The 14,808-nt window shown below is 41.0% G+C and overlaps 1 protein-coding gene across 10 annotated transcripts in view; it reads left to right on the top strand.

Annotated features, from left to right (window-relative positions):
* ntm (neurotrimin) overlaps nt 1–14,808 on the top strand; it is a 467,074-nt gene that overhangs the window by 394,424 nt on the left and 57,842 nt on the right. For 9 of the 10 annotated variants that reach the window (XR_013100476.1, XM_076888935.1, XM_012923630.2 and 6 more), the window contains one exon: nt 12,475–12,707. Coding sequence is in view for 9 of the 10 variants with exons in the window: in XM_076888935.1 (XP_076745050.1) it covers nt 12,475–12,707 (233 nt within the window). In the remaining variant the exon portion in view is untranslated. Of the gene's footprint in view, nt 1–12,474; nt 12,708–13,145; nt 13,216–14,808 lie in introns of those variants that run through there. The other variant, XM_076888936.1, reaches the window with a different exon arrangement.

Here is a 14,808-nt window from a genome sequence, read left to right as displayed (position 1 = left end):
TATTATTATCACAAGAGATTAGAGCTGGGCGATATAAGATTTTTTCATATCACGATATGTTTTTTTCATTTCAGGCGATAATGATATCTATCACGATATAAGCCAAATAACTATATTTGTAAGATTTAAATGTGCCGTTGCTCACAAGTAAAATGTGAAATAATCAGCAGCTTGTTTTTATTTAAATATTTATTTCCCATAATAAGTTCAACAGGGTAGATGTACTTAAGGAACATGAGACTTTTTCAGATAAATAAAGGCAAATATTGCAAACTACACAAAAGGCAGCCGCTAAAGCGTTTAAGTTTCAAAATAGAACAAACGAAACAGGCTACTAAATTGTCAATTCCACTTAGAAACAAAATACTAATTCTAAAAATAAATCTTAGTTTGTTTTACAGAAGAACAGACAAAACTGACTAACTTTTGTCAATATCAAATAAACTGAGAAGTAAAAGGAAATTCTCAATCTCTCCTTGTTGTATAGCTTAGCTTTTCAAACTGTTTTAACAGTTACTTTAGTCTGACAAAAGCCGAATGACGAATTAGCGCTTCCAGTCAGAGACTGAGGCTACATCCACACGTACACGGGTGTTTTTGAAAACTGAGATTTTCCGTTTTCGTTTTAAAAAATAATCCCGTCCACACATAAAGGGAGAAATGAAGGAAAACGCTGCTATGAACATGCCAAAGCAGCAGGTGGAGCTAGATTCCTAACCGTGCAGAAATGTTGGCCAATCAGAAGTCTAGAAGCCTCGGTGGGAAAAAGTAAACAAAGCTGGGGCATAGAAGCAGAACCGAGTCGTATGTGTGGAGGGACAGTAACTGTGTGTATATGTAAGCATTTAAACACTGCAGAGTAGAATTAACAGTAACAGTATTGTATAAATTCATTTCACCGAAACAATAACGTGGCGCACAGTGTGACGTCAAAAAATGCGCACACCTTTGATGCTGCGTTTTCTCCGTTTTTCTAGTCCACACGTAAATGCAAAAACGGAGTTTTTAAAAATCTTTGTTTTCAGTGACCAAAAACGCCGTTTACGTGTGGACGAAAGGTGCAAACGCATAGAAAGATCTGCGTTTTCAAGAATGCCCGGGTACGTGTGGACGTAGCGCATGCACCAGTTTATTGTATTTCCAGACTTGCTTTCGGCACAATTTACAGTGCACGCTACTCTGTTTTTTGTCAGACTTGAAATAGCCGAAATACCTTCACACTACGGAACTTCTTTGGCTCTTCCGTTCGACAATCTCTCCGGCATTGGAACCATCATCTGTTTTCTCTTCGGTAACATTCGGTCACGCTCGGTTGATTTTTCTAGTCGGCACACTCATTTCCTCCATTACCCGGGCGGTACGGTGGCTGGCTGCTTCCCAAACAAATACACATGTGCGGCTTGGCACTTGTGCTGTACGTAACAAGTCACGTGACGTGACGCTGTGGATGTGATTGGTTCGGCTCTGCGCTACTTAATTTGGATTGGCTGGTTTTTTTTGTTGGTTTTTTTGTTTGTTTTTTTAAGAGGACAAGGGCGGCGAGGTCTATCGCGATAGTTTAATTTTTCTATCGAGAAAAAGTTATATCGCAATACATATCGTTATCGTTCTATCGCCCAGCTCTACAAGAGATGTGACGGTATTTTCTTATAGCTTCATTAACAGGTCTATATAAAAATTAAATCGAGACGATCTAATGTGTGAGGGGTCATTATACTGTAGCAAAATGGCCATAAGTCCCATGACATTATGTGTCTGTGATGCGAATGCCATAACCATGGAATACGTTGAGGCAAAGGTATACTTCCTGCTCAGTATAAGGCGTTTTTTTTTTTTCTGCCAAAAACGGTTTGTCTGTAGCTATTTCCCTTGGTGTCAGGTTTCAAAAATGGCGATTTTGATTTTCGCGAAGGAGACGCTCTCATGACTCATCAAGTGACACCTATGACTACCCAATTGGTGGCACCCAGTCTGATTAAGTAACATTTTCAGATCTCAGATGCTAGATCTGCTTTAGCAGGTACTAAAACATTACCTGGTGCCCGGTACTAGCACCTAATGGAAAACTCTAAAAACTGAGTCAAACCATGCCCATCCAACCTGAGTAAATTTAAATGTTATTAGGAAAGATTAGAAAAAAACTGGGATTTCATAAATACTGTTAAAGGTTCAGTTTTTAAAACCATACTTCAGAACAAGATCTAGAGTGTGATTAAAGTGGTGGATGGGTTCTTTTGCATTTTGGAAGAATGCCAATTGAGCTTAATGACAGATTAAATGTCACAGTTATTTTTAATATCTAAATGAATGTTAGAATCACCCACAATAATTATTTTATCTGAGCTAAGCAGCAAATCATGTAAAAACTCTAAATAAGGCCCAGGTCGATGATACATAACAACAAATAAAACTTGTTTTTGAGTTTCCAGCTAGTGTGGACAATAGTAGGTGTCAGGCTTTTATATGAATTAAAATTCTGTCTGGGTCTTTAGATTAATAAGCTGGAGTTCACTCCACGAGCGTCTGGCAGCACAAATGAACCAGCTGCTAGTTGATGAGAGACACCCAGAATTGTTAACCGAAGGCCGGACAGTCCTGATCCTCAAGGACCCCCAGAAGGGACCGGTCCCCTCTAACTACCGACCAATAACCTGCCTCAGCACCACATGGAAGCTCCTGTCAGGCATCATAGCAGCTAAGATGAAGAGGGGCACATGGGTCAATACATGAGTGGGGCACAGAAAGATATAGGCAAGAATACCCGAGGTGCAAAACACCAGCTACTGGTAAACCGAACAATCGGCCGAGACTGCAAGACCAGACTGACTAACCTGTGCACTGCCTGGATTGATTACAAGAAGGCCTATGACTGAGTGCCCCACACCTGGATCCAGGAATGCCTAGAACTATATAAGATCAACAAGACCCTGAGAGCCTTCATCAGGAACTCAATGGGGATGTGGCGCACAACACTAGAGGCCAACCTCAAGCCCATAGCACAAGTCACCATCAAGTGCGGGATCTACCAAGGAGATGCTCTGTCCCCACTGCTGTTCTGCATAGGCCTGAATCCCCTCAGTGAGATCATTGACAAGACTGGCTATGGATACTGACTACGAAATGGAACAGTTGTCAGCTACCTCTTGTACATGGATGACATCAAGCTGTGTGATGGACCGAGCAGTGAAGGAAACTTAGGCACAGGTTAAAGTCCAAAAATGATTTTTTATTTAACCCAAAAAACATAATTGGTTAACTCATGCAAAAAGAATCAAAATCTTGGGCCCATAAAAGAGGTCAAACTAACAAAACTCTACTCAAAGTTGACAACACAACTGATAACTCAAACAAACTGACCTAACTTAATGAGACAAAGGGGAAACTTAAATAGTGGCTGATCAGCCCGCAAAAACAGGAGAAGGGGTAAAACACACAAAACCTAACTAAACCAAACATAATGAACTCCAATCCCCCCCATGGTCCTGAGTTATGGCATGAACCAATTTGTAGTCTTCCTTTAAAGCTCACTCCGCCCCTTTTCCACCTCTTGGCTCCTTAATCAAGGGAATGGAAGAGCTGCAACTACGGTAACTCAGAAAACAAAAAATTAATCATACATAACAGTGTAAACTAAAATGTGCGCACTTATTTTAGAATGCAGTGTTATGTGGATATGCGAATTAACTCTAAACCAAAACCAGTTATTTATTGTCCTATCAATAAATATCTATATTTAAAGAAAGAAATGTGAATGCAAGGTTACTTATAAGCCTCTACACTAACATGGTGATATTACCACTGTGTGGCTGTAAGTGCAGCCATCACACACTCCCCCTCTTCAGATCTCTCCCTGGGACAGCGAGAGAGACAGTCTGCAGTACAGTTATCTTTGCCGGGGATGTGGTTGATAGTGAACCGGAATGGCTGGATTGCAAGATACCATCGTGTGATCCTTCCATTTGTGTCCTTCATTCTCTCTATCCATTGAAAAGCCTTGTGGTCTGTTTCCAATATGAACTCCCGTCCGAGAAGATAATACCTAAAGGAGTCCAGGGCCCATTTGATGGCAAGTCCCTCCTTCTCGATGCCTGAGTATCGCACTTCCCTCGGAAACAGCTTGCGGCTGATGAAGGCCACTGGATGATGCTCTCCAGGCGGTCCCTGTAACAGAACAGCTCCCAATCCTCTCTCTGAGGCATCAGTCTGAAGAATGAACTTTCTCTCAAAATCAGGGCTGTGCAAGACTGGGCTCTTACTCAGAGATTGTCGTAGGTCCTGAAAAGCCATCTTAGCCTCCTCTGTCCAGGTGATCTTATTGGGACTTCGGGCACCAGTCAGATCCGTCAGAAGAGCTGCCCTGGCGGAGAAATGAGGGATAAACCGATGATAGAATCCTGCCATACCTAAAAATGATCTCAGCTGCTTTCTGGTCTCTGGCAAGGGACAGGATTCTATGGCGGTTACCTTATTGACTTGAGGTTTTATTACTCCATTTCCAATCACAAACCCAAGGTACTCAGTTTCAGCCTTGGCAATGGCACACTTAGCTGGATTAACAGTCAACCCTGCAGACTGAAGACGCCCCAATACCTTCTCCAGGTGTTTCAGGTGTTCTTCCCAGGTAGAACTGAAAATCACTATGTCATCAAGGTAGGCTGCAGCAAAATCAGACATGTCAGACAGTATCTGGTCCATCAGTCTCTGGAATGTTGCCGGGGCACCATGCAGTCCAAAGGGCATGACTTTAAACTGGAACAAGCTCCACGGGGTCCGGAAAGCAGTCAGCTCTTTTGAGCGCTTAGTCAGTGGTACCTGCCAATAACCCTTGCAGAGGTCTATTGTTGTCAGGTATCTGGCCTTCCCAAGGCGCTCAACCATGTCATCAATGCGGGGAGTTGGATATGAATCAAATTGTGATATTGCATTCAGGTACCTGAAGTCTATGCAGAAACGGATACTGACATCCTTCTTTGGCACCAGGACCACCGGGTGGCACCACTCGCTCTTCGAGGCTTCAATGATTCCTAGTGACAACATCAGGTCGATCTCCTCTTTCAACGGGATCAATAGACGCTCAGGTATCCTGTAACTCATTCTCCTCACAGAAGCTCCATCTTTCAACACAATGTCATGTTCCACAATGTCCGTTCTACCAGGATTTTCACTGAACACATCCAATTTACACAGGTTTCTCACCTGAGCCCGTCTTTCCTCAGGAAGATGGTTGAGATCCAGGTCCTGAGGAGTGGGTTTTGGCAGATACTGATCATCCACTTCCTCCTCCTCTGAAACCTCCTGGATCAGAAAGACATCTGCTTTTGGTCTCTCCACCCATTCCTTAAGCAGGTTAATGTGCAGTACTCTGCTGGAGCGGGGCTGATCTGGAATAGCGACCTTATAGGTTGTTTGTCCAAGTTTCTTTTGGATCTCATATGGCCCTTGCCACTTTGCTAACAGCTTACTGTCATCACTTGGAAGAAGCACCAGCACCTTCTCACCAGGACTGAAGGATCTTTGCCGAGCTGACTGGTCGTACCAGGCCTTCTGGTGCTGCTGTGCTTCCGCTTTGTGGGCTTGGGCCAGCTCCGTCATCTTCTCCAACCGTTCCCGCATCTGGACAACATAAGAGACAACATTGACACTGTCGCGGTCTGCAGAGACAGGCCGTGCGGTGGTGTGTGTGATGGACCCAGGTGCATACACAAGTGAGTAGACGGGAGTGGACTTAACAGAAAGCGAGCCTTTATTATGGCTGAAGACAAAGTGCACAAACAAAGCAGGGATGGCGTGACTAGACTATAACTAAACTGGGAAAACTAATACTGCGACAAACTAAGAAAACTCAGACTATGATGATCACTGCAAGGACTGACCGTGAAAACATGGAGGTGAGAACACAGACGACGCGACACAGACTGAACGAAACACAGAGACTAAATACACATGAGGGATGATCAGGGGAAGTGGATGCACACGGGGAACACAGGTGACACTGATAATCATAACAAGACACGGCAGGAGTGAACGTAACACTGATGGGAGATGGGCAAAGTAAAGCAGGAAGTACACAGAGGTTCAAACAGGAGGAGAGAGAGCACGGGGAGAACGCAGACATAACGGGCTGGGGAAAACATAGAATAAAGCACAAAGAGAGACGAGGGCTCATAAATACACAGAGGGGCACACAGGGGGTAAGAGTCACGAAGGGAAAACACATAAGGAACAACGTAACAGATCAACCCAGGAAGCATGGCCTAAATAAAGAACAAAATACAAAAATACATGAAAACTAAGAATACTGGGCCCACATGGCCCAGGACCATGACAGACAGCCTGTGATCTTTCTTGGTCACCCTCCCAAGTCTCCCTTAGAAGAGACAAGGGGCCTCGTACCTCATGGCGATACAATAGTTCGAAAGGTGAAAAACCTGTAGAAGCCTGGGGTACTTCTCTATATGCAAAGAGGAGGTAGGGCAGCCACTGATCCCAGTCTGTACCAGTTTCATTGACAAATTTGTGTAACATTTGTTTCAGAGTCTGATTGAAGCGCTCTGTTAGGCCATCTGTCTGAGGGTGGTATGGCGTTGTCCTCAGGCTCTTAATCCCAAGGAGCTGGTACACCTGCTTCAACAAAGTGGACATAAAGTTAGTGCCACGGTCAGTAAGAATCTCACGAGGAAAGCCAACCCTTGAGAAGAACTGTATGAGACAGAGGGCGACTGCTTTGGCTTTTATTGATCTCAAAGGAAAGACCTCTGGATACTTTGTAGCGTAATCTGTCACAACCAGCATGTAACGGTTGCCTGCCTTGCTTCTTTCTAGAGGACCAACAATGTCCATTCCTAGCCGTTCAAATGGAGTGCTGATAATTGGTAGAGACTGGAGAGGAGCTCTGGAGGGGATTTTAAGAGAAGACTTCTGGCACTGAGGGCAGCTTTTACAGAACAGTGTAACATCCGAGCGCACTCCAGGCCAATGAAAATATTTTCTAATGCGGGCCATGGTTTTATGCTTTCCCAAGTGGCCAGCCCATGGAATGGAGTGTCCCAAGAAGAGCACCACCTTCTGGACTGCTCTAGGAACCACCAACTGCAATGCTGAACCCTTCTGATGATACAAAATGCCATCTTTCAGCAGAAACTCCCCCCTGCTGTTCAAATCTTGCTTAGTTCCTTGGTTCCTCTCTGCAGCTTTCTGGAACAGAGATGTTAGAGATGGATTGTCATGTTGCATTTCAATAATATTAACAGGGATTTTAAAACCCAAAGGTAACTCAGGCTCTGTGCTAGGAGCTGCTCGAACAGCAGTATGTAGAAACTTCTCTTGCCTTCTCTGTCCACGTGACTTACGAGACTTCCCGGGTGCAGTCTCTATGTCCGCATCATAGAAGGGCAAGGCACAGAGTGGGTGTAGGGACTCCTCTTTCTTCTTAGCTTGAGCTCTTGTTACTGCAACATTGCATGTATGACTAGGATTCAGCAAGTCAAACAACACAGGCAGATCTCGACCCAGCACTACTGGAAATGGCAGATTCTCTGCAACACCAATATTTAGAATATACGTTTGTCCTTGTACCTTGATGTACAGATCTGCTGTTGGATATGATCTCTCATCTCCATGAATGCAGTGAACAGGGATTGTCTCCACATTAACTTTATTTGCGGGAACAAAGTCTCGGTGCACAAGAGTCTGAGTACTTCCTGAGTCAACAAGGGCCTTTAATGGTTTCCCATCAACCTCAACTAAGGTCATTTTGAAACCATTCTCAAACTCCACTTTAGGCTCCACACTTTGTCGGGGCACAAAACACATCTGAGTTATTTTTGTAGAATTCTTTGGGCACATAGGTTTTGTGTGGCCCTCCATCCCACACAAATAACAAATCACAGTCTTGGGTGGAGGTCTTGACGGCATATTGACAGACTGGCTCTTTGGAGGTTTACTCACCCCTGCTTTCTGGTAGTGAGGGACAGATTTTGAACCATCTCTCATTTTCCATGCTGTGGCTCCATGGCTGTCCTTTTTTCCGTGCCGCCACAAACACATCAGCCAGCTCTGCAGCCGCCGCTGCAGAGTTTGGATTGCGTTCTTTAATCCATGTCTGTAACTCAGGAGACAGCATTCTCAAGTATTGTTCTAAAATTAATATTTCACTAACCTCATGCACCGTTTTTCCTTTTGGCTTCTCTATGTCTCTAACTGTCCTCTATGTCTGCAATGTTGCCTTCTGGTAGTTCAATCCTCTCAGTTCTGACTACCTTCCCTCTCTTTGTTACCATTCAACTACACTTCTCCAGTCCGAACGACATTCCAATGTCATTGCTGTATAGCCTGGTAGTGTGGATCAGTGAATCGATGTCTCGTTCACTCTTGGCATACAGCTTGATGTCATCCATGTACAGGAGGTGGCTGACAACTGTTCCGTTCCGTAGCCAGTATCCGTAGCCAGTCTTGTTAATGATCTCACTGAGGGGGTTCATGCCTATGCAGAACAGCAGTGGGGACAGAGCATCTCCTTGGTAGATCCCGCACTTGATGGTGGCTTGTGCTATGGGCTTGGAGTTGGCCTCTAGTGTTGTACGCCTCTAGTGTTGTACGCCACATCCCCATTACACACACACACACACACACACACACACACACACACACACACACACACATATATATATATATATATATATATATATATATATATATATATATATGTGTGTGTGTGTATATATATATATGTGTATATATATACACACATATATATATATATATATATATGTATATATATATGTATATATATATATGTATGTACATTGGGTGAGTGTGCAGTAGTAGCAGCAAGCAGGTGAATTCTGTGCATTAATATGAATAGACATCTGACTATTTTACAGGATAGACAATATAAACATATTTAAAATTAAAGGAATTGAAATGTACATTGTGCCTTGGTTTAGTGTCTGGAAGCGTCCTGTCTCAGTCAATTATAGATGATCTGAGAGGGCGGGTGTGTGTGTTTAGGGCACGGATGGCTTGGGGATAGAAGCTCCTCTTGAGTCTCTCTGTCCTTGCCCGGAAGATGCGGAACCTTCTACCAGATTGCAGAAGTTGGAACAGTTTGTATATATTGAGTTCATAAATTAAGACTTTAGCTTCTGTGTATATGTTGACTCGCATACTCACATTCTAAAATACGTTATTGTGCATGAAGACTAAATATCTCATGTGGAGTAGTTTGCATTAAAACCATGCAAACTTTTTCATGGCTATAATATTGAATTAAATGTGTAGTAGTAGTATTTATTTATTGTCATTGTCAAGAACAATGAAATTGCGTTTGGGGCTTCCATACAACCCAAAAAAAGAAGAAAATAATAAATACCCCTTAAAACCCAGCCTAATCACATTTAATGCCTAATCACATTTAACAACAACAGAATTAAATGTGATTAGGCATTTTCCTACTCCTCTTTGAGTAGGAAATTGGAAAAATCCTCCTCAGTATCTCACTCTTTTCTTTCCACTAGGTGGAAACTCTGATGTTTTTAGAAAATAAAAGAGGACTAAAAGTTAGAAAGCAATCACTTTCCACTTTTGAGTTGAACTCCTGTATACAATCACAATTAATGTCTTTTAATAAGACTCATATTTCTGATTTCCTTTCTACTTTGTCCTTTGTTCCTTTCATTGCACTCAAAGCTGCAGCACTCCCACTGGTAAAATATGAGTGCACAGTTTCTCATGGGTTTGAATTTGGGAGGCAGTGTAAACAGAGCTTGTTGACTGTTAAGCAAAGAGAAAGAATACTAAGTTGTTTAAAATTCAGATGGTGAGGATTTTTGCTAAATGCTGTAAACCGCTGAAAAAAAGTCAAATCAAAGTCCTTGTGTGTTTTTTGTGTGCCAGAATCAGTGTCAGAACCTGCCTTCAGGTTAAATTAGGAAACAGACAATTTTCAATTGTGAATATGATTAATTTTTCTTTCTTTTTTTTTTCTTTTTTTTTTTTTTACATTGAAATAGTGTTAGCAGATCATTAATGACTTGTTTAGCCAGCAGTTCTGTACTTTCGTTAAAACCTTTTCAAGACAAATTAGGTTAGAGATGCAGGGGCAAAAAGTGAAAAGAAGATAAACAATGTCATTAATTTATAATACTAGTACATCAATGTATGCTATTGTTCAGCCTATTCCTGCTACTGGCTGGGTGACATGATGATATGATAATATGTGATACAGATAACCTTCCAAAGCTTAAGCTGTCTGCCCTTTGTGGCTGCTTGACTTGTGGTCTTATAGTAGTAGTTGGCAGACAATGAAACAAATACAGGCACAGAATTTTGTATGTTATATTGAAGTAATATTTATTTGTCCAAGTGACAAAATTTTAAAGAATCAGCCTCATACAAACTGTCTTTTGTACAAGACTGTAAACAATAGTTGCTGTAAATATGGATATTTTAAAATAGAAATCTGTACGGATTGATTTTTGTAGCCAGTTTGAAGCGGCATTATTAGAAATGCAGGTTGCTGGTTGACGTTGTCAGGAAACATTGTGTGGCAGGCACAACAGGAAAAATGGGTAACAATGGGAAACTAGAAATATGGATAAACTCAAGATCGTAAGAAATCTGAACTAGGAAACATAAGATACAGAGAGAACATAAAGACAAATAAAGATTCAAAAAACCATTAATTCAAAACACTGGGTCAACAGACCACGTACCCTAACAGATGTGAGTGTGACTGACTGTCTGTTTCTCCCTATGGGAGAGCCTCTTGATCTCCATTATACGCTGGGATTAAGATAGGTTAAAAGCAAAAAAAAAAAATACATGTGTTGAAAACTGTGTTAAACAAAACCTTTTTTTTCCCCTTTGGCCTAATGCATGTAAATGTACTCATATTAATTTAGTACTTTTATAGTTTGAGCCCTCTAAGTAGATAATACTACCCACTCACGCATGTATTCATAAAATTCTTGGCAGTAAATTACTTTAATTGCTTGAGGGGAAGCTACAGTGGAAGCGTGTCTATCATGCTGTTTTTGAGGATTCTTTAGAAAAGTTTAGTCATATGTCTGCACTAGAATCTGGTTGAGGAAGTTTACTTTCTGTGGCCATTATTGATTAAACCCATACTTTAAAATTAGTGCATCATATTAAATCAATGCTACAAGGGTTTTTATTGTATGTTTTCTGTGTACATTGCATAAAAAATGTGCATTTTATTTGATTATACACTGTGCCATATATGCGCCAACACTGGAGAACATGCACCCCATGCTTTTCTATTGCTCTTTTCCTCTATAGTGCCATAAATGCCCCAAGGATGCCATTGACCCTACTGCTGCCACTGAAGTGGAAGTGACTGATGGTGCAACAAAAACTGTGACAGCGTAAATGGAGCTGATTCGTTCAGTTGCAAAGCAGTGAGCTCCTGTTACACTGCCACCATTCAAAACACTTAAAATGTTGAATTTCCAGCTCTAGAGTGCAGAACTGAGGCTACTGAAAGTTAAAACTCCCAACTCACATGATGGACAATTGGCAGCCCAAAGCAGTTTGCACATTTTCTTTTTTTAACCATTAAGTCACTTACTTCATATGGCTTTGGCCTTTGTACATTCTCAGCAGGATTGAAACACCTATTATGAAAATACAGCAGATGTGTCATTCCGTGGAAACATTCAAACATCAGTCATCAGCTCCTGTATCAAAGCAGTATTCTTTGACTGCGGAAAGCATTCGGTTGTAATTGCAACCGACCACAACGATCCAGTTTCAGCCCATTATTTCAATCAGTTTTGAATATCACAAAGTGTGTGGGTAGATCAACAAAAGAAACCTGACGCTGCACAGTAAGTGCATTTGCATATTGAAAATAAGTCTTGTTCTAAGCTTACATAATTTCTGAGAACATAATTGCTATTCCAATTTCAGCGTGTCGCATCAGAATATTACTTCACAATTACATGATAAAATGCACATTAGAAATTGTGTTTCTAGTTTTTTTCTGTTTCTATGTTATGACTGGTTGCCTGTCTCTCTGTATGGGGGACCTCTCTACTACTTTTTAAAAGTAATACAGTGATTCTTAATAAATAAATAAAAAAACAACACATATCGTTTCTATTGAACTTGCTTACTATTATTAGTGTATAATCTAAAAGTAATCGTATTAAATTCAGCTGCACAATCCCCTCTCTCTACACTGTGTCATACCAGAAGTTCAGCTTTTATAAGCATCAGCACATTTTTGAATCATAAATGTAGCATGCAATAGAGTACATGTTTTTAGTTCAAAGAAACAGGGAAAAAATAAATTAATAAATACAAATTTGTCATTTAAAAAAATAAGTCTATACATAGTGGGGAGGGGTTGATCATATAAAGTATGTTTTTGTGATTTCCATGAGTACTCCCTCATGGAAATCACTGAATCTTAAAAATAACCCTACTTTCAGTGTTGTTTTTGTTCCTTCACAGGTGTGCACTCGGGGATGTTGTCACACACACAGCATGGCTTAATCGGTCAAGTATACTGTATGCTGGAGAAGACAAGTGGTCGATTGATCCCAGAGTGAGTTTGGTGACTCTTAATCAAGAGGAGTTCACCATCAAGATTGAAAATGTGGACATGACAGATGAAGGACAGTATGTGTGTGCAATCCAGACAAGCAGTCGACCAAGAACCACCTCAGTTCACATCCTCGTCCAAGGTAATGACGCCAAGATAAAGACAGCTACAGCTGCTGATATGATACTAAATTCAACAATGAGTCCTATGTGAAATTCTAGTAAATTATTGTTTTTTCCGAATGTGCTACAAGCAATGAGTCTCTGGTAATCATAAAAAAAATTTATTTCCTGAACTTATACAGACACCATAACTTATGCCTGCTGCAAATTAGTTTTTTTGTTCATGACTATTGCAATTTTAAGCCATTCTTCCTTGAATGTGACTTCAAGCTAAGATATTTTTAGAACCTCTTGCACACATCCATTTTTTTGTTTTCTTCTTGTTTTGCTAGTATACTATCTATGACTTCTATCTAAAGCACCAGCATAGCAGAGCTGAAGTGGGAAAAAAACATATAGAGTCAAAACAGGCCTTCAGTGCCTCTCTTAAATCTCATTTTCTCATTCATCGCTCCACTGGAGCAATGAGATGCCAAATGCCTTGCTCAAGGAATGAGAGGGGAGTGTGTTTCTCATCCGCTATATTAGGTAAGGTTAATGGAGAATACCAGGTGTTAAGATGCTTAGGTTATAATGATGTGTGGAGTTGTGATAGTCTCCTAATGGAATTCAGAACACATTGAGGTGCATTGGATTGTATACACACAGTGCAATGGGGCAGTTTAGAGCTATTTGATATGCAGATATGTAGCATGCATATATGTGTGTATGTGTGTATATATATATATATGTGTGCATATATATATATATATATATATATATTAGGGGTGCAACGATACACAAAATTCACGGTTCGGTTCGATACTTTGGTGTCACGGTTCGATATTTTTTCGATACAAAAAAATGTTCATGCCTTTTTAATTTGTCATTTATTAAAATTATAAATATATATTTTAACTCAAAAGTACAGTTTTTAAATTTAACCCTAACCCTTGTGCGCGTTTTTTATTTTGACAGCGAATGCGCACCTGCGGACCACTTATGTGCAGCCCTGGTTATTTAGCTCGTCATATTGCAGCCACAGAAATTCTTTTGTCCATGAAACCATAAAGCTGCACTTTCTTTTTGCCTTATAGTCTGATTTGTCATAACTTCTCCGTTTTGTGGTAAACTTTTCTTTGGCTGTCACTTCTTCACCCCGACCTGTCTTATTTGGCTCAGCAGAACTAAAATATATATACTGCTGCTTTTACACACGCACTCACATAAGCTCAGCGATTCTCTGCGCGATCAACCTCTCACATGTTTAAGCTTGCTGCGGGAGATTTCACTTGTCATATTTGCATAGTAAGCTAACGATTAATAAGACGATGTCAGAGGAATTGGTGCACAAATTATCATCACTCACAGATCAGTGCTGTCGCTCTCTATACACAGTTCGCACGATTGCAAAGTGAAAGCAAAAAAACAAGCGCAAATTCAAACGCGATTTCAATATGTCACATATTGACAGTGGCTCACCGATGCCAATGACATAATTACCCAGCTACATTTCTGAAAGAATGCAAAAGCATTGACATATATTTTTCCTACAATAGCCCGACGGGCAGGGCAGAGATAGATTTTGGTAGCCCGACTGAAAAAAATCGCTAGCTCCGGGACGTCGGGCTAGCGATATTGCGAGCCCTGTATCTGATTGAGGAATCACTCATCTTTGGAAAAGAGAGTTTATTACAGAGAAATGGCTCTTTCCAAAATAAAAGCTATACTATCCGCTTCTTCTGGGCTATATTCTCAGCAGCATAAGGAGAATCATGTGCTAACAGCTGTCTAAATGACTCGGCTAAAGTTAGTAGCATGCTTGCTTTTTTTTGTCTGCTTCCACTTGTCTTTGCACTAGGATGATGTCGGCGTAAATGTGCAGTCATATTCGTTGTGTTCCCACTAGTGCTTTCAGGTTAATCTCATTGAAATGACCTTAACGCCACAACACGGCAAATCTCCGTTAACGAGCTACCGCCGATCGCTCCGTGCATGGGGCTAGACGGCCAACACGTTAACGAGCTAACAACAAGCATGCTACTAACTTTAGCCGAGTCATTTAGACAGCTGTTAGCACATGATTCTCCTTATGCTGCTGAGAATATAGCCCAGAAGAAGTGGATAGTATAGCTTTTATTT

Source organism: Maylandia zebra, linkage group LG10 (genome assembly GCF_041146795.1).
Source record: "Maylandia zebra isolate NMK-2024a linkage group LG10, Mzebra_GT3a, whole genome shotgun sequence".
In the NCBI taxonomy this organism is placed as follows: Eukaryota; Metazoa; Chordata; class Actinopteri; order Cichliformes; family Cichlidae; genus Maylandia; species Maylandia zebra.
This window is presented reverse-complemented; position numbering and strand designations above follow the sequence as displayed.